The sequence below is a fragment of the Mustela nivalis genome, assembly GCF_964662115.1.
Source record: "Mustela nivalis genome assembly, chromosome: 2".
Classification (NCBI taxonomy): domain Eukaryota; kingdom Metazoa; phylum Chordata; class Mammalia; order Carnivora; family Mustelidae; genus Mustela; species Mustela nivalis.
Genome location: NC_139021.1, coordinates 136,022,319 through 136,046,169, shown reverse-complemented (window position 1 = coordinate 136,046,169; position 23,851 = coordinate 136,022,319). Strand labels below are relative to the sequence as shown.

Here is a 23,851-nt window from a genome sequence, read left to right as displayed (position 1 = left end):
TGGACTCTGGTTAGAAATTTTTGAAAACTATAAAAAAATGCACTTTTCAGCACCCCACCTCTTTTATGTTTCTTTATTTTATGTTTATGTTATGTTTATTTATGTTTCTTTTCTCTCCAAATTTAGTTCATACTGGAGATTTCACCAGCCTGAGAGTAAAAGAGCTCAGTACATTTCCTATGATGACCTTATCTCCATACTTAAGAAAATGAGAAAAGCTTATCATAAGAACTTTAAATCTGCTATTTCTTAATAGTAGCATAACTATTCTTTAATTAATGAGCTTTTAAGGCATCCCATTAGAGTGGCCCAAATCTCTCCACAATAATAACTCAGTTGTGTTCTACTATATTAAAATGGCAAATACTGCATGTTAGTTCTGACAAACTGAGTATAACCAGTCCAGAACAGCAAAAGGAGATAATGAATATCAATAAACTCTTTCCCTACTCCTCCTTGTTGATACCATTTGTTGTGCTCCACCCTACTTTGTACCAGCAGCTGCAGGACAATCTGGCCACCACTGAAAATGACTTAACCAATGCTCCTTTTAGAGCATTATATTCTGTGAATCACCAGTGACTCAATATCCACGACAAATATGTACTTGGCACTATCTTTTCTAATCTCCCTCTAGTTGTTTTCTGCTACTACAGAGTTTGAAAAGCTAAGAATTATTCCCCAGGATCTCTTGCAACTGGGATTCTAAATGTGAATTAGGTTCAGCCAAGTAGAAGCTCTGATGTGCTTCTGATACAGAAAACAGAAAGTGAAGTGGGAGCCATTTCCCTGAAGTTTTGGCTATTCACAAGACAGACTACATAAATGTTGTGTTGTGTGTGCGTAATTCTCCAGCTTATAGTCACTAACTGTTGAGTGCAAGGAAGCAGTTGCAGCTGTGAAACAGCAATATTGGCTTTCTAACACCTGGATCACAGATATGATGGTATGTTGTTTTGTTTGTGTTTGTTAAATTATACATAAAACTTATGATTTTAACCATTTTTAAGTAGACAGTTCATGGTATTGAGTTCATTCACATGAAGTGCAACCACCATCACCATCCACTTCCAGACCTTTTCATCATACTAAAAGAGACCTTTGTGTTCATTAAACAGTAACTCCCACCATCCCCTCTTCCCTCACCCTGCAACAACCACCAGTCTACTTTCTGTTTCTACAGATTAGGTTATACTAGGTAGCTCATATAAGTGGAATCATACAACATTTGTCTTTTTGTATCTGGCTTCTTTTCCTTAGCATAATGTCTCTGAGGTTTACCAATGTTGTAACGTGACAGAATTTCCTTCCTTTTTGAAGGTTGAATAGTATTTCATTGTTATGCATATATCACATTTTGTTGATCCACTCATCCATCAACAGACATGGGTTGCTTTCAACTTTCGGCTATACTGAATAACGCTCCTATAAAAGTGGGTGTACAAATATCTGTTAAAGTCCTATTTTCACTTCTTTTGGGTATATACCCAGAAACAGAATTGCTGGGCCATTTGGTAATTCTGCTTACTTTTTTCAGGAAATCACCGCAACATTCTGCAAAACAGCTGTACCATTTTACATTTCCACCAGCAATGTACCAGTGTTCCAGTTCTTCTATAGTCTTGCCAACACTTGCTCTTTTGTTTCTTTTTTAACAATAATCATCCTAGGATGTAAAGTGATAGCTCATTGTGGTTTGTTTGTTTCTTTGAAAGATCTTATTTATTTGTGAGAGAGAGAGCGCGAACGAGCACAAGCAGAGTGGCAGGTAGAGGAAGAAGCAGGCTCCCTGCCAAGCAAGACCCCTGATGTGGGACTCGATCCCACCACTCCGGGATTATGACCTGAGCGGAAGGCAGTCGATGAACCAACTGAGCCACCCAGGCATCCCTCATTGTGGTTTTTTCATCCAATTTCCATAATGATTGGTGATGATGAGCATTTTTTTATGTGCTTAATCTGTATATCTTCTTTAGAGAAATGTCTATACATGTCCTTTGCCCATATTTTTTTTAAATATTTTATTTATTTATTTATTTAACAGACAGAGATCACAGGTAGGCAGAGAAGCAGGCAGAGAGAGAGAGAGGAAGGGAAGCAGGCTCCCTGTTGAGCAGAGAGCCGGATGCGGGGCTCCATCCCAGGACCCTGAGATCATGACCTGAGCCAAAGGCAGAGGCTTTAACCCCCTGAGCCACCCAGGCACCCCCTTTGCCCATTTTTGAATTGAGTTGTTTTTGTTGTTGAAATGGTATGTTCCTAAAACTAACAGTTCCACTCTGGCCTCCCAATTCTAATACCTTTGTTGACTGTGACAAAGGTAGCGCTTTTGGCACACCAGTTCAAATCTTGTTACAGAAGTCATTCCTAGCAGCCCAACCCGGAGACTGGAGTATTTCCTATCTCTTGCAACTGAAGGCTGACTGAATGCACCACTATGGGCCCTTCCGTCTTCCAAGTTATCATCCCTCAAAGCAAGTGAAGTACCCAAGGTTAAAGGCTTCAAGCTCTCTTCTAAATTCCACATTTTTGCTCAATTCTAGGTAAGGCAAATAAATTTATGCTATTTCCTTTAATTTCCTGGGAAATTAATTAAGCAGGATATGGTTTCATTTGCTCTTTTCAGCAAATGCATATACTCTTGCATTATCTTTGGAATTAATGACATATTTTATTTCAATAAGCTGTATGACTTATTTTCTTCCTCAAACAAGCACACTGTGCCAGTGGAAAAAGACTAAGCAGTACAATGTTCCTTTAATAATATAAATACAGCAAAGACCCTGATCTGGCCATTTCATCTATTAAGTGGGCTCAATTCAATCAAGAATAAGAAAGTAGACAGGTGCCCCTTGGCTTCCAGTCAGCTGTAGGTCTCACAGAAGCACAGGGAAAATGAGGGCGCTGTGGACCCAGGTGTACCAGGCTGCCATTGGGGGTGGGGGTGGAATAAAGTAGACAAATAGCACACTACAAACTTAAGAAAGGGGGAGAAAAAGGAAAAAAGTATCTAGCACTTAGGGCAGCAGGGCAGCATAATACATTTTTATTTGCAAAGCTATTTTAATTTTATTTTTAGAGAAGATAGTAGGGATTATTAACACCATTACAAAGGCCTGTATAATTAGCACATAATAGGTTCCTAAACATTATTAAATAAATGTGAAAAAACAGTGGTGCTTGGGTGGCTCAGTCAGTTAAGAATCTGCCTTCAGCTAGGGTAATGATCCTGGAGTCCTTGGATCAGCAGGGAGCCTGCTTCTTCCTCTCCTTCTGCCCCTCCCCCTGCTCATGCTCGCGCTCTCTCGCTCTCTCTCTCTCCCAAATAAATAAAATTTATTTTTAAAATAATTTGTTTTTAATAACAAATAAATGTGAGAAAACAAAGTAGTAATCAAAATAACTCAATGCCCTAATGCCCCTCCAAAGAGAATTATTAAAAACAAAACAAAAACCCCTGCCTTTACACTATTATTTCATTCTTAAGAGTGTACTCTTGGGGCACCTGGCTGGCTCAGTCAGCAGGAGCTCGTGACTCTTGATCTCAGAATTGTGTTGGAGCCCCATGTTGGGTGTAGACATTGCTTAAAAATAAGATCTTTAAAAAAAGTATATTCTTAAATAGATTTTACATTTTCCCTTTATTGAAGCATGTTTTAAATTATACAATAATGTCTAACTACCAAGAGATAAACCCTATATACAATGGTTCTTTCAACCTGACTACACATTAGAGTAATCTGAACTTTAAAAACATGCCTGTTTCACTGCCCATGTCCCACCCTAGAACAACCGGATCAAAATCTCTGAGGGGACAGATCCTTGACATCTGCATTTTTTAAAAGCTCCCCAATGATTCCCCAAGTGATTCTGAAGTACTATATTGGACCATCCAATCTAATTCTACTTGTTCTTCTATTTCTGTCTTGGCTAACATTTAATCTTCCACATCCCTTCAGAGACATCTTATTTCATCCATTATATATGTTGATTTTGTGTTGAGTAGCTGTCTGATATTAAAATCTACATGATACAACTGAATAAAACAGTTAAACACATACACAGAACTGCCAGTAAAGAAGTATCATACCCTAGGGTTGACTGCTGATATGTATTAGAAAAACTCCATTTGTTTTACATTAAAAATAATTCTTTAGAGTCTGTTTATAATACCAAAACCTAATATCCAAGAAAACATAATTTTTATTATTTTTTAAAAGATTTATTTATTTGAGGAAGAGAGCCCAAAAAAGCCAATGAAGGAGCAGAAGAGGGAAAGAATCTTTAAGCAGACTCCTCGCTGAGCAGGGAGCTCCCAGAGCTTGATCTCATAACCCGTAAGATCATTACCTGAGCCAAAACCAAGAGTCAGATGCTTAACCACTGAGCCATCCAGATGACCTGAAAATTTTTAATATTTTAAAATAAATGATCAAATTTATCCACAATTTATATATTTCTTTCTTTTTAAGGTTTTATTTATTTATTTGACAGACAGAGACAGAGATCACAAACAGGCAGAGAGGCAGGCAGAGAGAGAGGGGGAAGCAGGCTCCCTATTGAGCAGAGAGCCCAATGCAGGGCTCAGTCCCAGGCCCCTGAGATCATGACCTGAGCCAAAGGCAGAGGCTTAACCCACTGAGCCACTCAGGCACCCAATTTACATATTTCTGATAATTGTAAGAATAAGGAAATAAATAAGTCTTCAAAATATAGTAAGAATGTTAAAAAAAATCTGTAATAAATACTTTAAAATCTTTAAGTCCCCAGTAGGATTTAATAGCTTTATTTCCAACCTATCCTTTAGCTTTAAGGAAAAGCAGCATGATATGGTGAAGAACAGTGAATTGGCTGTCAAAATTCTTGGAGCTTAATTTCAGTTATATTAACACTTTAGGAGACTTAAAACAATCTAAACTATATGGCATCTAAATATCTTATCTGAAAAATGAGGGAAAGAGCAAGCTAATAGAAGGAAACTAACATTTAGGAACATCTATTACAGGTCAGACACTTTGCAGAGTTATTTCACATGTGATTTCATTTAATAATAATAACAACAATGATAATAATAGCAATAATAATTCCTGCTTGATCTTTGCTTAGTTGCTTTGGGAACTCTGCCTGACTGGACCTGTTTTATCTTTTATTTATTTTTTTTAAGACTTTATTTTTAAGTAATCTCTGTATCTTTATCCTAAATCACACATTTTATTTATTTATTTTTTTAAAAGATTTTATTTATTTATTTGACAGAGAGAGATCACAGGTAGCTAGAGAGGCTGGCAGAGAGAGAGAGAGAGAGAGAGAGAGAGACGCAGGCTCGCCGCCGAACAGAGAGCCCAATGCGGGACTCGATCCCAGGACCCTGAGATTATGACCTGAGCCAAAGGCAGCGGCTCAACCCACCAAGCCACCCAGGCGCCCCTAAATCACACATTTTAAATTGTGACCTGTGCTCAATGCATTTTTCGGGAAAACAAGAGACAATAATTAGATTAGCTAAAATCTTAAAACATTTACAAAGTGCCAGGAAATGTTCTAAGTGTTTTTACTTGTATCTCAAATAATTCTCACAACCGTATAAAGCAGGTATTATTATCTTTCTCATTTTACAGATGACATAACTGAAAGAAATGGATTAAATAACTTGCCAAAATAAATGTGCCCTAGCAACTACCGCAAGTTTTCAATCCAGGCAATCTCATTTCAAAGTCCATGTTCTTACTCACTACACCACACCATCTCACATAAGCTGAAGGCTCTTGTACTTCTGTAGGGATTGAATCTCATAAATATTAAATATTTTCTAGTTATCAGCAGAGGAATTTGTCAAAGGTTTTCAGTTACATTACATAAAGATTACATAAATGAGATGCCTCATGATGAAAGCTTTTTTTCTTTTTTTTGATGGAAGCTTTCTGAATCACAAATTTTGCATTGTTCAGTCTGAAACATTTACTGTCTGCTATATGCAGATGGCAGGTACTAAGGCATTGGGGATAGAGACAGTATTAAAATGCCCTCATGTTATGTTTGTTCGCCTATTAAATATTTATTGTGCACACTCCATTTGAAGGGTATTACACTAGGTAAATGGCACTTACATAGATGAATCTGAAACAGAACCTGCCCTCAATGATTTTAATCTAGAAAGGGATATTAAAGAAAGTTATTTTTTTAAAAAAGGTAAAATGAATTACAGCTGTTGTTCTTTATCTACATTAGCTCACTTAATCCATAAAACACTAACAAAGCAGTATACTTATGAAACATGTTTAAAAATTGGAAAGTTATGGGGCGCCTGGGTGGCTCAGTGGGTTAAAGCCTCTGCCTTCGGCTCAGGTCATGATCCCAGGGTCCTGGGATCGAGCCCCACATCAGGCTCTCTGCTCAGCAGGGAGCCTGCTTCCTCCTCTCTCTCTACCTGCTTCTCTATCTGTCAAATAAATAAATAAAATCTTTAAAAAAAAAATTAAAAAAAAATAAAAATTGGAAAGTTAATTAAGGAAGTTGGGAAAGGGAAGTTATTTCCAGTGGTGAGATCAGAAGAGTTCTTGGAAGTGACATCTGAGCTGAGCCTTTGAGACATGAAACTGTGGATAGAGATGGAGAAATAAAAGTACACTAGTTGAGGTAAACTGCATGAGCAAGGTTATGAAAATAGAAAACGAGGGAGAACCACTAATAGTTCACAAGACATAAGGGAATACTGGGATAGCAGGTTTAAAATACAAACTGGGGGCTTTTGGGTGGCTCAGCTGGGTAAGCAACTGCCTTCAGCTCAGGTCATGATCCTGGAGTCCTGGGATCAAGTCCCATACCAGGCTTCCCCTCCTCTGCAGGGAGCCTGGAGGAAGCCTGCTTCTCCTTCTGCCCGCCACTGCCCCTACTTGCATGCTCTCTCTGTCAAACAAATAAATAAAATCTTTAAAAAAAAAAATAAAAGAAAGAAAATATAAATTGGGGCTAGATCATGGAAACCTTTAACTGTCAAGTTCAGGATATTCTATAGACAACAGGGAGCCACTAGAGATTTTTGAACAAGAGGATGACATAATGAGTGTGCTTTAAAGAGACTAATTGTCAGAAAAGTGTAAGACTGTGAGGACTGCAGCTAGCTTAAAGTATTTAACAGACTGACTGAAGGAAACAGCTTCTAAGAAACAGAGGCAAGAGGTGAAGGAAATATTATAGGAGATGAAAAAATGGCAGTGATTGCACTCTTGCTGACAAATACATTTTTAAAAGCAGCATATGTGGACTTCTGCTTGTGGGAAGACAAAGTAGATATACTTTTCCCTATTACTCCCTGGATAAACCACATACCTAAGAAGGGACCCATATCTAGAACATATAAAAAACTCCCAAAATTCAACAGTAAAAAACACAAAAATCCAAAGAAAAAAATGGGCAAAAGACATAAATAGGCTTGTCATCAAAGTGGATACATGAGGGATGCCTGGGAGGCTCAGTTAGTTAAGAGTCTGCCTTTGGCTCAGGTCATGATCCCTGGGATCAAGTTCCCCATTAAGCTCCCTGCTCAGTGCGGAGCCTACTTCTCCCTCTCCCTGCCTTCCCTTGCTTGTGTGCGCTCGCATGTGCATGCTCTCTCTCGAACTGACAAATAAATAAATAAAATATTTTTAAAAAATGAAAGAGGATATATGAATGGCAGGGGGAAGTACCTGAGAAGATGTTCAGCATCAGAAGCTGCTAGGGAAATGAAAATTAAGACCATGGTGAGGTTTCACTACATACCTGTTGAACAGCTGAAAAAACTGTGCCAATATAAGAATGCTACCAAGGATGCAGAGAAACTGCACCTCTCACATACTGCTGGGGGAAAGCAAAATTGTACAGCCATGCTGGATGATAGTTTGGCAATTTCTTTAAAAGCAGGATAGACTGGGAGCACTTGGGTGGCTCAGTCGTTAAGCGTCTGACTGTGGCTCAGGTCATGACCTCATGGTCCTGGAATCTTCTTCTCCCTCTCCCTCTGCTGTGTTCCGTTTCTCAGTGTGTCTCTCAAATAAATAAATAAAATCTTAAAAAAAAAAAAAAACCCAGCATAGACTTCCCATATAGCCTAGCAACTATACTCCTACTCCTGGGCCTAAGGTTCCTAAGGTTCACACAAAAACTTGTATACAAATGTCCCTACCTTCACTACTGTCATAGCTGAAATGTGTATAAAATCAAAATATCTCACAATATGTGAAACTGTGGTACATCCACACCATAGAATATTACTCGGCAATAAAAATTAATAAACTATGGATACACATAATCAGTGCGTCTCAAGGACATTGTGCTAAATGAACAAAGTCAATCTCAAATTGTCACATAAGGTATGATTCCCTTTATAATATTCTCAAATGATAAAATTATACAGGCAGAGAACAGATTAGAGGTTGCCAAAAGTTAGAAAGAGTATGTATCTAGAGTGTAGAGGTTAACCCAAGGGAGATCCTTATAGTGATAGAATTCTACACGTTTAAAAAAATTTTTTAGGCTTTTTAAGTTTTTAAATTCATTTATTTAAGTAATCTCTACACCTGAGGTGGGACGCAAACTCAGAACCCGGAGATCAAGAGTCACATGCTCTTCCAACTGAACCAGCCACGCACCCTTCTATATCGTGACTGGTGCAACGGTTAAACGAATCTACTCATGATAAAATGACACAAACTATGGACACATTCTGAACCAATGTCAATTTCCTGATCTTGATACTATACTATAACTATGTAAGATATAACTAGTGAGGCAACTTGATAAGTGGGATCTCTGAGTACTATCTACACAATTTCCTGTGAACCTAATTATTTTAAAATTAAACTTAAAAAAAAAAAACTAAAGGAGCAAAATGTCTTAAAAAATAGCACATGTAGCCTAGGTATATATCTTTAAATAAGTAAAATGTCAAACTATTAATAGTTACTCCTCCAGTGAACTCTTTCACTCTCTACCTTAAGTATTTCTAAAATTCCTAAATTTTATACAATGAGCATGTAATACTTGATAACCAAAGGGAAAAGACTCTTTTTTGGGGGAGGGGGGTAAGGATGCCAAAGACTCTTGAGAAAATGACAAGGGGTTACTTGGGTGGCTTGGTCAGTTGGGCATCTGCTTTCTGCATTGGTCATGATCCTGAAGTCCTGGGATGGAGCCCTGCATTGGGCTCCCTGCTCAGCTAGGAGTCTGCTTCTTCCTGTCCCTCCCCCTCTGCTCCCCCCCAACCCCCACTAATACACTCTCTCTCTTACTCTCTCAAATACATAAATAAAATCTTTTAAAAAACCCACAAAAACAGTATTACTTCTCATTGTTTAAAGCACACCACACAAATAGATATGAACAGAAAATTTAAAAACCAACTAAATTCAACTATTAACCCATGTATGCATATACACACTAAATAAAGGTAAAAAAAACAGTGAGCCAACTAACAAGATCAAAAAGTCCAAAAGAACATCTGATTATAGACCCAGTTTGATCACCCATTAACAGTGTGACTTTAGAAAATGACTTAACCTTTATACTTTGAGACCAAGAGATTACAAACAGAAACTACTTAGAAATACTAAACATGGGCGCCTAGGTGGCTCAGTGGGTTAAGCCGCTGCCTTCGGCTCAGGTCATGATCTCAGGGTCCTGGGATCGAGTCCCGCATGGGGCTCTCTGCTCAGCAGGGAGCCTGCTTCCCTCTCTCTCTCTGCCTGCCTCTCTGTCTACTGTGATCTCTCTCTGTCAAATAAATAAATAAATCTTAAAAAAAAAAAAGAAATACTAAACATATGTTTTGTAAATCAGGATGACAGAATTAAAATGGTGGAACTGTGATCTGAAAGATCTAGTGTAATTCTTCAACTAAGCTGAAGAAACAAAGGCTTGAAAGTTCAATTTCGGACAGCTATTCTACAACAGAATTTGATATAAAACCCAGAAAGCATAGCATTTAAGAATGCTGGCTCTGGAATCAAACCGCCTAGGTTCAAATTGTGGATTTACCACTCACATCTATGTGACCTTGCATTAGTTACTTAATCTTCTTGGGCCTCAGTATTTTTAATCTGCAAAATGAAGAGAAGACTGGTTCTTACTCCATAGCCTTGTTAAGATTACATGGAATAATACATGTAATGCACTTGTAATAATGCTTATTAGCAAATACAAACTTCTCAGTAAATGTAAGGTGGTACTGCCATCCTCATCAACTCCCTTCCGCTAGCATTGCCCCAGGCCTAAAATTAAATCATTAGGATAGTCATCTATAATTAATAATCAAACCACTCAACTCTCGAAATCTTTGGGTTAATATGAAATAATTTTGAGTATTTGAAAACAACTGTAAAGTCTTATAAAAGTTTTGCTCAAGGTGGATTACCTTTTAGGGAAACAACTGTGTAGTTAAATAACATAAACCAAAAAACAAAATAACAATAGTGATTTCAGTTAATCAGAGTAGAATTCCACTCAATAGCAGTTCCTCATATAAAGACTTATTTAAGAACAAGTTTAACTTCGAGCCTCAGACTGGGTGTAAAGATTACTTAAAAATAAAATCTTAGGGATGCCTGGGTGGCTCAGTCAGTTAAGTGTCTGCCTTTGGCTTACATCATGATCCTAGGGTCCTGGGATCGAGTACTACATCAGGCTCTCTGCCTTTGGCATAGGTCATGATCCTGGGATCCTGGGATCAAGTCCCACATCAGGCTTCTTGCTCAGCAGGGGGGCATGCTTCTCCTTCTGACTGTGGCTCCCCCGTTTATGCGCTCTCTGACAAATAAAATCTTTTAAAAAATAAATAAATAAAATCTTTAAAAAGTACTCTATACTTTAACAATCTGGGAAGAAACTGGGAAAATCTCCTAAAGTGACAGGTTCTAGTAACTGGAAAGACACAAACTATCCTGCTGGTTTTAATTATGCAAACACATAAAAGACCAAAATGGTTTCTAGTTTATCATTATGCAATCTTTAGAATACAAACCATACATCAACAGGGGCACCCAGGTGGCTCAGCTGGTTAAGTGTCCAACTCTTAATTTCAAGCTCAGATCTCAGGGCCATGGGATCAAGTCCCTCCTGCACTCAGTGCTCAGTGAAGAGTCTGCTTGAGATTTTCTCTCTCCCCTTGCCTCTGCCCCTCTGTGCACACACAACTGCTCTAAATTAAATAAATCTTAAAAAAAACAACAACAACAACACACAAAGGATATATCAGCAAAATGAAAACTTTATTTTCTGTGCGTCTTACAGAACCAATGTCTAGGTTCATATACTGACAGTGATTTAAATATGCTGGATTTTCCTTGCAGTTTCACTTGATCATGTATATTCTAAAATACTAGAGTATAGTTTGAAGCAATTGTCTTCTTTAAAAACCATACTTGGGGGCACCTGGGTGGCTCAGTGGGTTAAAGCCTCTGCTTTCGGCTCAGGTCGTGGTCCCAGGGTCCTGGGATCAAGCCCCGCATCAGGCTCTCTGCTCAGGGGGGAGCCTGCTTCCCTCTCTCTCTCTATCTGCCTCTCTGCCTATGTGTGATCTCTGTCTGTCAAATAAATAAAATCTTAAAATAAATAAATAAATAAATAAAAAATAAAAACCATACTTGTCTTTAAAAATCATACATTAAAGTGCCCCTAAAGGAATTTAGAACAATGGATGAAACTTGATTCATAAATACAAAATGTGCTGTTTTTTAAAGTTATTACTGATTGCATACACAATAAAATTTTTATGTATTTTTTTTTTAAAGATTTTATTTTTTGGGGGGTAGAGAGCACAAGTCTGGGGAGGGGCAGAGGGACAAGCAGCCTCCTCACTGTGAGTGTGGAGCCCAATGTGGGGCCAATCCCAGGAACCAGAGATCATGAAGTCAGATGCTTAACCGAATGAGCCACCCAGGCACCCCTACAATATAATTTTTTAGTGATGTATAAAACCTAAAAAATAATATCTGTATCTCAAGAGAAAAAAAAGGGGAAGAAATTTTTAAAAATTATATGAAGTTAATGTTAATATATTCCCCTTTAGGCAACTATACATTATAGTTCAACTTACACTAAAATAAAGTCTAAATTTACCTAATAAAGCTTAATTATTATGCACACAATAGAGACAAATTATACCAGTCTACAGATCCATAAACCAGAGCATAAAATTAATTTTTATGAAAGTAGAAAGCCTAAATTATAACGTAGAAGGATGAAGTTTACTTTGGGCATTAAGCTCTGCAGTTTGTTAGTATTTAGGACTATGCAGCTTTTTTTTTCTAATCTCATTTTTATTTTTTTAATTCTAAATTAAAATCTTTCTGTTAAACACAAAACTATTATTTTCTTTATATTTATCAAAAAATAGTTTACTTTTCTTAATAAGCACAGAGCATTGTTTCCAAAACATCTATGAAATCTTCTATAATTACAAGATGATTACAAAGACCTAGAACCAATTTCTACCATCAATTTTTGAAACTCTAGCAGTGATTTTCTACTGTTTTATTATGTTCCACTGTAAAGCAGTAGAGTTTAGGGCAGCACATTTGAAGAAATCCTGTACTTCAGTTCTCACATATTTTTTGCTGCCTCGGCCATGCACTCTTAGATACTATGAAAAAAAAAAAACAAAAGTTGTCATATATACCAAAGAACACAAAACTTTTTCTGGTTCCAACTTGCCTTTAGACTAAGACTTCCACTAGCAGGTTGCACCAAATTCTATACCACATCCAGAACGTCACAGCTCAGCGAGTAAGAATCTAACAGGTAACACTGTCCAGTTTAAATCCTCAGTTACAGTAAAAGTTTTTAAGCAACGATGAAAATTTAGTAGTAAACGTGATGATGGGTTCTTGATCTGGCTGCATGTCAGTACAAAGAAATACACCAGCAAAGAAGCATATAAAATTCTAACTCTTATTCTAATCACTAAAATGATACTTAGAGGGGCACCTGGGTGGCTCAATGGGTTAAGCTTCCGCCTTCAGCTCAGGTCAGGATCCCAGGGTCCAGGGATCAAGCCCCACATCGGGCTCTCTGCTTACCAGGTAGCCTCCTTCCCCCTTTCTCTGCCTACCTCCCTGCCTACTTGTGATCTCTCTCTCTCTCTGTAAAATAAATAAATTAAAATAAATAAATAAATAAATAAATAAATAAAATCTTTAAAAAATTTTTAAAATGGTGTTTAGAAAGGCTAGTGGTCTGAGATATTTATTAGTAAAATCTTTATTTTTAAATATGCTACACCTCCAAATCAAATCAGCATAATGGAAAATTAGAAACTAGCTCAAGGTTTCAAAATCTATTATAATATTGCAAAAATATATTGGACTTGAACCCCAAATTTAATGTATGGTTTTGGCAAGCTTTAGTTTTATGACAATATTGTACTGATGAAATTGACATCAATTTAGTCTCAAAGTTCCAAACTAAAACCAATTTGCAGGCATTTTCAGTAACTCAGTGATACAGTTTCACTTATAAGAAGACCTTATAGTAGAATTCATGGTTCTCATTTCTTATCTCCTACTAGAATGTCCTACCTGTCAAGAATTTTAAGAGAGCAAAGGGTCAAGATAATAGATATATTACTGCCTCTCTTGACACTGCCACAATTTAAATGCTTAATTAAACCGACAATATAAATTTGAGACAAATATAAATATAGGTCACTGACTTCAAAACACGCCTTTGAGGTACATATGATAAAAACCATTCTATGGTGAAACACTGCAATTAAACTACTGTAACCAAGCTTTCCCAGTTTCTACTATCCTAAGCAAGAGCCAAGAGAGATTCATGTAACATTCCATACTGAAATGATTATATCACTGGGAGGACCCAGTGTGCAGTAAAGTAACAGAACATTTCAACAGAGAGACATGAAGTCTAGAGTTAGCTAGTAGGGGTCAGGCTTAAGATTCAGTGATGATGGTGCTGTGTATCTGGGGGGAGGAACACGGACACAACAAGCCTGTCACAAATCCATACCCCATACTCAAACGACAAATTATGAACCAGTGACAGAGGCATCATGTAAACACTGAATAGATCTCCAAGCGAGTCTGGTTCACGCTCTCCAATTTTTGTTAACTTCTGGATTTCTCAAAGCTAAGAGGACAGTAAGACCTAAAGTAAGAATTACTATTAACATCGTGTATTACATTAGGGCTGTAGGTAAGAACTTTCAAAGAATATCTAATTAACATGGTCATTTTTTTTTTTTAAAACCCAAGTTCACATTTCTTTTCTTTTCTTTAACATGGTCATTTTTATAAGACAAAATGACAATATTCATTAGAACATCAGTGATAGAAAAACTTCTCAAAAACAATGTTCAAATTTCAATTCTCAAAAAAAGCCATAAAAATGTCTCTAAATCAGCTATGGCAAAGTTTTGAAAAAGCAGTGAAAATGTGATGGTTAACAAAAAAAAGAATGTTTACAAGTAGCTGTGCACTGTGAATTAAAGTCTTTACAGAATGGAAAGTACTACTGAAATAAAAACTGATTTATCTAAGTATATCTGCACGTTCTGCCATTGTGGTCATGATGGCTTCTCCTTGTCTAGGGAAATGCTCAAGCATGAAACTGAATTTTTTTTTACAACTAAGTGTGAGAACTGTCAAAGGGAAACAAAAATAACTATTAGGCATGCTAATCTATTAATTGCACAACTCCATTTAATGGTTTAATTTCATAGTAATATTAAGATGTAACCTTAATAGAGAGTTCTATTTCAGTTCAACTCCATAAATTTTTAATTGCTTTTATTTAATTTATTTGTTTATTTGAGAGAGAATGAGAGAAACAGAGAGAGCATGAGAGGGGGGAGGGTGGGAGGCAGAAGCAGAAGCAGACTCCCCACTAAGCAGGGAGCCCGATGAGATGCAGGATTCGATCCCGGGACTCCAGGATCATGACCTGAGTTGAAGGTAGTTGCTTAACCAACTGAGCCACTCACGTTCTGGCTGACTTTTATTTAGAGCTAAGTATGAAGACATAGTCTTTTTTTTTTTTTTTTAAGATTTTTTTTTTTTAATTTGTTTATTTGACAGAGAGAGATCACAAGTAGGCAGAGAGGCAGGCAGAGAGAGAGAGAGAGGAGGAAGCAGGCTCCCTGCTAAGCAGAGAGCCCGATGCCGGACTCGATCCCAGGACCCTGAGATCATGACCAGAGCCGAAGGCAGCGGCCTAACCCACTGAGCCACCCAGGCGCCCTGAAGACATAGTCTTTAGAGAATCTCAGTCTGGTGTCCTTAAGCAGAAACATACACAATAGTAATATGTAACTTCCAGCTAAAGATCATTTGTATTAAGTTGAAGAAAAGGGAGTTTAATTTTTTGACAACAGTTAATGAAAAGAGAATTTATCTTTCCTTTCAAGAAATAATGACCAGTCCCCTGAGCATCTGAATATAGGACACAGTCTATACACATTAACTGATATTTGAAAGTTTTTGCAATCAGTACATTTTCCCTGCATGAAGATTAAACAGTAAATACCCATTTAGAGAAGAAACACTTGATTAAAAGTTTGTTTTGAAATGGCCAACAAATTTGCAAAATGTATAACCAAATAAAAAGTTGTAAAAGTAATCTTATAAAACACAGATCAAGTTAAAGACTTCCTGAAGCCATGTTATAATTTAACAATTACAAAAAGAAATTAACTTTTTTTCTACTAAAGTGAATATAAGTATTGCAATCATCATTTTTCTGGCACAATTACTGTTTTGGTACTACGTCTTCCACAAAAACTATCTATGTAGGGGCGCCTGGGTGGCTCAGTGGGTTAAGTCTCTGCCTTTGGCTCAGGTCATGATCTCAGGGTCCTGGGATCGTGCCCCACATCTGGCTCTCTGCTCAGCAGGAAGCCTGCTTCCCACCTCCCCCACATCCTCCCCACCCTACTTGTGATCTGTCAAATAAATAAATAAAATCTTAAAAAAAAATTTAAAAGTATCTATGTACCCACCTATCCCAGTTCTGTTTGCTGCCTACTACAGCATCCTCTATTCTTATTTTTCTAGATCTCTATTTAAAATATTCACACAATATATGCAAAGTTGCCTTAATATTGGTCCTGCAAATTTGTCAAGAGACCCCAATCCTGGAGACCCCAATTTTCAAGAGACCCCAATCCTGGAGTTATGAATGAGAGAAGAGCTGGTACACCTGGACTGTGGTGATTTCACATAGACAGCTGACTCTTGAACACCAGGGTTTGAATTGTATGGGTCCACTAGTATGCATTTTTTTTTTCAATAAATGCAGTACAGTCCTGTAAACTTATTTTCTCTTCCATATGATTTTCTTAACATCTTCTTTGCTGGTAGGTTACTTTATTATAAGAATATAAAACATAATACACATAACATATAAACTATGTTAACTGTTTATGCTATCAGTAAGGCTCCTGGTCAACAGGCTATTAGCCAAGTTTCTGAAGAGTCTAAAGTTAAAAGGGATTACGACTGCATGCTTCTAAACCCCTGTTGTTCAAGGGCTAACTGTAGTTTTATAAACTCTTTTAACCCAGACACCTGCACTGACCATATTTTTACCCTGTAGTAAATGTGTCAACTCTAGTTGGCAAAGTGTAACCAGTCAATACGGAGTATCTGTAAACCCTAAGTGTCCAAATTCTTGTTTTGATTTTTTTAAATTTAAAGGTAGCGTATTAAATCTTTTCTTTCTTAAAGATCTAACTTAAAGTAAACTTTAAGAAAACAAAACAAAAGAAAAGAAAAACCCACACCACTACTGTTAGAAGAAACCCAAATGGTATCTTTATTGTCAGAATCACCCCTTTCACTATCTTTTCCGAACATCACTTCCTTTTTACTACTTCCCCCAGCCGTTCCGGCAAATCAGTGTTCAACACCGCCCCAGATTCTTAAAAGGATCCACTGTCCACAAACGAGAAAGCCCCACAATCCAAGCGTATTACCCTAGCGATCTTCGGCGCTTTCAAAGACACCTGTGAAAATGCCAAAGCCTTGAATTAGATCCCCAAGGGCTCCTTTTCTTTCCTGACCCCATTTCTCTTTTTCTGGCCCTTCAGGTCAGACGACTTCCTATCCGACAGCCCCTCCCTCTTCCAATCAAACCTAAATCCTTCTGATTAGCAAGCCAACCCACCCACCCTGAGGTCAGCCACCTCGTCTGTCACAACCCCGTCCCGTCTCCCTCGCCAAGCTGTAATAACCCACCTGGTGGCTCCCGATTCTCGCCCCCAACGCCAAATCCCAGAGCATCCCTTCCTCCGGCCCCGCATTCCCGCGGGAGCCCTTGAATCGGCTTCCCCCACTACTCGGCTTCCAAAACCCTCCAAGCCCTTGCCTCTTCAAAGCCACCCCTCCCTCAGGTCTTCCACTACCCTCGCTCCTCAGTCTCCAGCCATCGTCAACCCCCTCAAGGCCCTCGGCTCAACAGCCTCCATTTTCCACAGATTCCATTTTAGAGCAGACCCTCCCGGGTCCCTCAACCGTCTCCTGTGGCCCCTTCGGACCCCAGTCCTCGGCAGCCCGGCTCCGCCCCTGACTCCCAACTCATCCTCCGCGGCGGGCGCCCCGCAAACTCCCCTCTCCTCAGGCATTGCTTCCGCTCACCTCCGCGGTGCGGGTCGGGATCCCCTGACCCACCTCCGAGTCGGCGTCCGAATCGCCGTCGGAGTCCCCGGCCCTCCGGGCCTCGCCGGAGTGAAGCGCCTCGAGCGGCGGAGGCGGAGCCCGGGGCGGTGAGCTAGAGTGGAGGCGGGGGCGGTAGCGGCTGCGCGCAGGCATCGCTTCGGCTAGTCTTCTGCTTCTCCCGCAGCCGCTGGAGTCCGAACCGGAACTGCTTCGGGAGGAGGAGCCCTACGGGCGTGAGGCGGGGCCCTACGGGCGGGGGCGGGGCCCAAACCGGAAGGGTCGCGGGATTCAAGATGGGCGAGGGAAGCAAAACCGCAGCAAAGAAGCCCGAGAGCGCATGCGTCAGCCCCAAGGCCAAAATGGGAGAATGTAAGGGGTTGGTGAAGAAGCGGGGGCGCTTATGAGATTAGTAGATGAAGTCTGGGAGGAAGAAGAGCTTGCCCAATTCCTTTGGAGGGAGCCAGCATCTCCCCAAGAGTCAGCATCCAGTGATCATTGTTACTATTTATTGCCTCTTTACTTTCTGACAGTCCTTATTCCACATGCCAGATAAATCTCACTTAAAATCTTTGTGCCAACTCTGCAGGGTGTTAAAACACAGAGGGGCTGGGGCACCTGGGTGGCTCAGTGGATTAAAGCCTCTGCCTTCAGCTCAGGTCATGATCTCAGGGTCCTGGGATCAAGTCCCGCATGGGGCTCTCTGCTCAGCAGGGAGCCTGCTTCCCCCTCTTTCTGCCTGCTTGTGATCTCTGTCAAATAAATAAATAAAATCTTAAAAAACACACACACACACACACACAGAGGGGCTGAGTAACCTATTTGAGGTACTGCAATTAATATGTTCTAAAGCCAGTATTCCTACTTAAATCTGTCTACCTTCGGAACCTGTGCTCCTCTTCATTATCGGAAAGTCCCTAACCCAGGCCTAGAATTGACATAAGCCAAATCCCAAACCACCTGTGACCTGGGCTCCAACCCCTCCTTGACCTTCTTTCTTATCAAGTGCAGAGCAGACTTTGGTGGCTCTGATGGGATGGAGACAGGTTCTAGGGTGAACATGACTGCATACTTCTCCCATGGGATCCCCTGGTGTAGCCTTTACCCTCAAGCTGGGCTCAAGACCAGGGGCGGCTGGAAGCCTTCCCACTGCAGCCCATATGCCTTCCATCCCGTCAGGGCCTTCACCAAGTCACCTGAGAGCAGGCACGTTTTCTTACCGCTTCTGCCGGTAACTGGCTCTGACAAAAGGCCAGATATATAGACCTTTCGCAGTTTCTTTTGTGGGGACAAAAGCCCTTGTAAGCAGGAGAATCTCCCTCCCACCCGAAAAATGTTTCTGATGACAGCCCTTTTGGCTCCTCAGGTTTAAGGCAACATTCACTTCCCTTCTTCCCACTTTGATATACACGGCCCATTTCAGCCTTCTCTTTTGAGAAATCTTTTCATTATAGAACCATTGTTCAAACCTTCCCCCACAAACCCGTGAGCACCCTTTAGATGAAGGGTGCTCCTCTCCACATTTCTCTGACCCTACAATGTAGGAAACTTCCCCTCAGCCTCATAATCCTGAAGCTCACTCAGCAGCCATATGGTTTCCACTCACTTTTTGGCCCACCCAGACCTGCAGAGCTTTTTTTAAAAATCCATTCATTGTTGAAACCAACCACCCTCTCTCCATCCTGGATCTCCATTTTAACTCAGTTCTCCGAACTAAATAGCCTTATTCTGGGCCCTAAGGCTATTAGTTCAACAAATGTTTCTTGGGCATCTACTATGTGTTAAACAGAATATCCTTTGTTTCATTTAATCCTCATGAAACTGAGGATGAGAAACTGAGGAAGAAATTTAAGTGACTTGCCTAGATATGACTGATTCCATGTTGTCACAGGGTTTGAGGTTAAGGGGGTGACTTAGGGGGAAAAATGTCCTGTTGTTTCTGGAGGCCTCTGTGACTTGCTGAGTCACTTGCTTCTGTCCCACCTGTCCCTGCCAATCTCCGGGAAGGAGAAATGACACTGGAGAGGCAGAGAGGAGTAACCGCAGACACAGAGGGGTGGGTGGGCTGGCCTGGCCCATGGCTGAAGCCTCCGTCCCAGTGCTGAGGGGAGAGGAAGCCACGCCTTGCCCCAGCGTTCTGGAACTGGAGGAGCTCCTGAGGGCAGGGAAGGTTTCTTGCAGCCACGTGGATGAAGTTTGGCCCAACCTTTACATAGGAGATGCGTGAGTGGTAGCTGGTTGAAGGGATGTGGGGAAGGGGACAAGGAGAGACAGTTCTTGGGCTCTTTATCAGCAATGGGAGCTGGGTGGAAGAAGGAGAAATAGTTCTGCTCCGCAAATCCCAGGCCAGGGACTTAGTCCAGGACCCCAGGGTGCTGGGAACAATGCAGTGATCAGATGTGACCACTAGGGGGGGCAGGGCTTTTGCCTGCCTGGATGACTGGAGCTCCCAGAGGATCCTGAAGTCTTTTGATATATCCAGGACAATTGGTGTGTCAGGGGGCAGAGGCCTGGGGAACGGTGCTTTCGGGTATGACATGGGATAAACAGAGAGTTCCCCTTCCTGGTCCCAGCCTCCCTCCTCTGGACACAGAGTGGGTGAGAAAGGTGAATCAGGGAAGATGTCACCACTGAATTTGCAAATTAGAAGCAGGTATGAGGTAGTGGCCAGGAGAGGCCAGATGTGGGTGGGGAGACATGGGGCAGGAAAGGAGGGGCAGCTGGATTCCAGGGCTGAAGCAATTCTTTCCTTCCTGTCTTGGCAAAAGCAGGAGCAGATGGCCTCAGGAAGCACAGAGGGTCTAAAGATAACCCTGTATGCCACCAACTCTTCCACCAGAAAGCTCTGAGGATGGGGCTCAAGCCTACTGGGTTCCTTGTGGCTCCCTTTGTCCCTTTGGACAGAGTCATACTCTGTCCCTCTGAAGCAGAGGGCCAGAAAAAACCTCCTTCCTGGACCCCGTGGCTTACCCAGGATCCAGCCCTATTCCTCCCCTTCCTAGGGCCACGGCAAATAACCGCTTTGAGCTATGGAAGCTGGGCATTACCCATGTGCTGAACGCAGCCCACGGGGGCCTCTACTGTCAGGGTAGCCCTGACTTCTACGGCAGCAGTGTGAGCTACCTGGGGGTACCGGCCCACGACCTCCCCAGTTTCGACATCAGTGCCTACTTCTCTTCCGCCGCTGACTTCATCCACCGTGCTCTCAGCACACCTGGGGGTAGGACTTGGGTCTGAACCCATATCCCATCCTGCTTTCTCATGGGGGGTGATGTCCAGTTTCCTCTCAAATATCAGTGCCTATAATCCCTGCCCCCCGGTTAGCCAATATCCCTCTCTGAATGTCAGTTTCTCATCTGCCTGACGGGAAAGACAAAACTATGTCTCACTGCACTTTTTTTTGATACCCAGAGCGCTCTGACATTCATTTGTTCGACATCCTATTCATATCCCCTCTGTTTATTATCTATTCTGTGCCAGGCGCTGAGCTAGATACTTGAATCCACACTTAGACAAGGCAGAGTTCCTGCTCTTATGGAACTTGTCATTATGCTTTGTGGAAAGACAGTCAAAATTATAAGTACTATTCATATGAATGGGTAAATGTGAAGAGATCTAGGAGAACAGGAACAAGGCAAGGGCGTTCAATCCAGGGGACCAGGGAGGTGAGGGGCCCATCCTCTACAACAGGATTCACTGTAAAAAGGTTGAGCTGCTCTGTGATTCAAGTGATGCCATGAATGGTCAGGAAAGACTACACAGGGAAACATGTCTTAGCCGAAACCGGTCAGATGAGTAATCGACATTAGTCAGACCAGGAACAGGAGAAGTTTTAGAGGTAGCTGGCATAACGTGTGCTAAGGCTGGAGGCCAGAGACCAGCACAGCTTTGAGGAACTGAAGGTGACTCAGTGTAAAGGTCGTAGTGAGGCAGCTGGAGGTGAAGCTGTAGGGTCAGCAGGAGCCACTCCAGCTCATGGAGGGTCTTGTAAGCCACATTAAGGAATTTGGACCCTATCCCCAAGGTATGCTAATTAGGTATTGGTATACCCATTGGACAGATCAGGAAACTGAGAACTATAAAGGCTGAACAGTTTGCCCAGGGTTACAGATGTACCCAAGGCGAGCAGGGGAAGGCATGTGAGTCCCTACCCCTGCTTCTGGGTGGGCCAGCAGGTGGGAAAAGCGTCTTTCACCAGGATGTCTTCCTCAGCCAAGGTCCTGGTGCACTGTGTGGTTGGGGTGAGCCGCTCGGCCACGCTGGTCCTGGCCTACCTCATGCTGCGCCAGCAGCTGTCCCTGCGCCAGGCAGTGATCACCGTGAGGCAACACCGATGGGTCTTCCCCAACCGAGGCTTCCTCCACCAGCTCTGCCAGCTGGACCAGCAGCTGCGGGGCACAGGCCGGAACTGAGGGGCCAGGTGAGGGCTGAGCAGGACATGAGGTGGGGGGCAGGATGGGTGCAATTAGAAGTGAGAGGTCAGGTAAGGGCTGCACAAGGCACGTGGCAGGGAAGGCCAGAGGGGGCTGGCAGGGGTCCGGACCCAACTACAGCTCTGGGGGGCCAGTGCAGCCTAGCTGTCACTCTATGCTTGTTATTTTCAGGCCAGCCCTGCATCTCCTTCTCACAGTGGGGAGGGAGAACTGGGGCTCCTGCCACTAGCCGTGGCCTCCTCACATGAGCCCGGCTTGATACACAGTTCTGCTGTCATCTCGCCCTTCCCTTCCCCTCCTTTCCCTGTCTTGGACCCAGTACCCCACTCCCTACCTGCCCTCCCCCAATCAGTCTGATCTCAGAGATCCACAGAAGGAGCCTCCCAACCTTTGCTCCCTCTCTGGTTCTCGGGACCCCTGTGGGACATAAAGGTCTTCCAGAAAGTCTATCCAGCTCCTTTCTGCTTCCGTTGACTCCCTGCCTGGCAGCTATGTGTGCAAAAGCATTTGGAGAATTAGCAGTCAGTCCTTAAGTTGCGTATGAGGAACAGATCCTCAACACCTCCTCCCCTCAGGTTTCCCCATTCCTGTTGGAGGCTCCAGTGTCCCCAGCTGCCTAGGAGAAGGAGTTGGGCCCCCCCCCCCCCGTAGCCACGCTGCTTCTCAGGCTTCCAGACCACAAATGTACACCGAGTGCTGCTTCAATCTCCTTGCCACCAGCCCTGTGAAAAGTTCTCCTCCAGCTCAGCTGGGAGGAGACAGGGGTGTTTCTTCCTGCAGTAATTCATGGTGCAGGGAGCAGCATTGTGAGGAAGCCACAGTGTCCAGAGCCCTTCCTCTCCAACCGTGCCCAGGCTGGGTCTGTTCCTGTCTGTCTCCAATAGCCCACCTTCCTCTCATTCACATCCCTGCTAAGGGCTATGGGCTGGGGAGTTAAGCCCCAAGGCTGCTTTCCACTGGCCCTAGCCCACCTCTAGCTCCTACCCATGCTGTTCCTTCCCTCATCTATCCTCAGCCCTGACTTGGGCTGGTACTCCACCACCCCTCTGGCTCAGAGGGTCTGCTGGCTGGGGGTGGGTGACTGGCCTAGGCTCCCTTGGGAGTTGGGAAAGTGGCAGGTTTCTCCTGCCAGGTGTGGATTGAACTTCCCCCTGCCGGGCCCCCCACCAAAAGCTGTTTTTGTCTCTGAATGCATAATCAGCGCCACTAAGGGGGAGCACTTTAGCACTCCGCCCCCTTCCTGACACTGGCAGGAGGGTGAGCATCTCGGGGGTGGGGATTTGGGCAGGATGGAGAGCTAGGTTTAGAGTTTGGGGATGAGTGTAATGGGAGAAATCAGGGTTATAGCTGGGTTTGGGATTAGACCCAGGGCTGAGCTGGGTGGGAAACTGTTGTGGGGAGCTCTGCAGGTATGGGGAGCCAAGAGAAAGACAGGAATGGCATCCTGCTCTCTCCTCTGAACCGGTTTCAGGGAACTGGTAGAACAGCACATCTCTGATTATGCCCAGTTGCCCCACTTCCTTGGCCTGGAGCCCTTAAATACCCTGACCTCAAGCCTCAGCTTCTTTCCCATCAGGCAGCTGGCTTTGGGGAAATCAGTCAGGCTGCAGCATTGCACAGTTCCTGGAGGTGCCATCCACTAAATAGCCGGTGCAACTGGAGCCCCAGGAGTTATGCAGTGTGCAGCCTATGCAGCCGTACACTGCAGACCTAGGGACTCTGAAAGATGATGGGGAGAGGTCATGTCTCTCCATGATCCCTGGGCCCCAAACCTGGTTT

General features: G+C 42.3%; 2 protein-coding genes across 7 annotated transcripts in view; one reads left to right on the top strand and one right to left on the bottom strand.

Moving 5' to 3' along the window:
* The window catches only part of SAMD8 (sterile alpha motif domain containing 8), a 51,362-nt gene extending 33,485 nt beyond the window's left edge, over positions 1-17,877 (bottom strand). Inside the window, exons 1-2 of one of the 6 annotated variants that reach the window (XM_082717264.1) lie at positions 17,622-17,876; positions 16,961-16,990 (exon numbers count right to left, since the gene is read on the bottom strand). In XM_082717264.1, coding sequence (XP_082573390.1) covers positions 16,961-16,990; positions 17,622-17,795 — 204 coding nt within the window. In that variant the 5' untranslated portion in view covers positions 17,796-17,876. Of the gene's footprint in view, positions 1-16,960; positions 16,991-17,621 lie in introns of all 6 variants that reach the window. The other 5 variants (XM_082717268.1, XM_082717267.1, XM_082717266.1 and 2 more) reach the window with 5 other exon arrangements.
* A 1,839-nt stretch (positions 17,878-19,716) lies between these two features.
* DUSP13A (dual specificity phosphatase 13A) lies at positions 19,717-22,051 on the top strand (the record flags this gene model as incomplete). The annotated part of the gene is made up of 3 exons (XM_082717468.1): positions 19,717-19,862; positions 20,642-20,859; positions 21,852-22,051. 3 exons carry the CDS (start codon positions 19,717-19,719, stop codon positions 22,049-22,051), a joined length of 564 nt encoding a protein of 187 aa, XP_082573594.1.
* Positions 22,052-23,851: the final 1,800 nt, after the last annotated feature.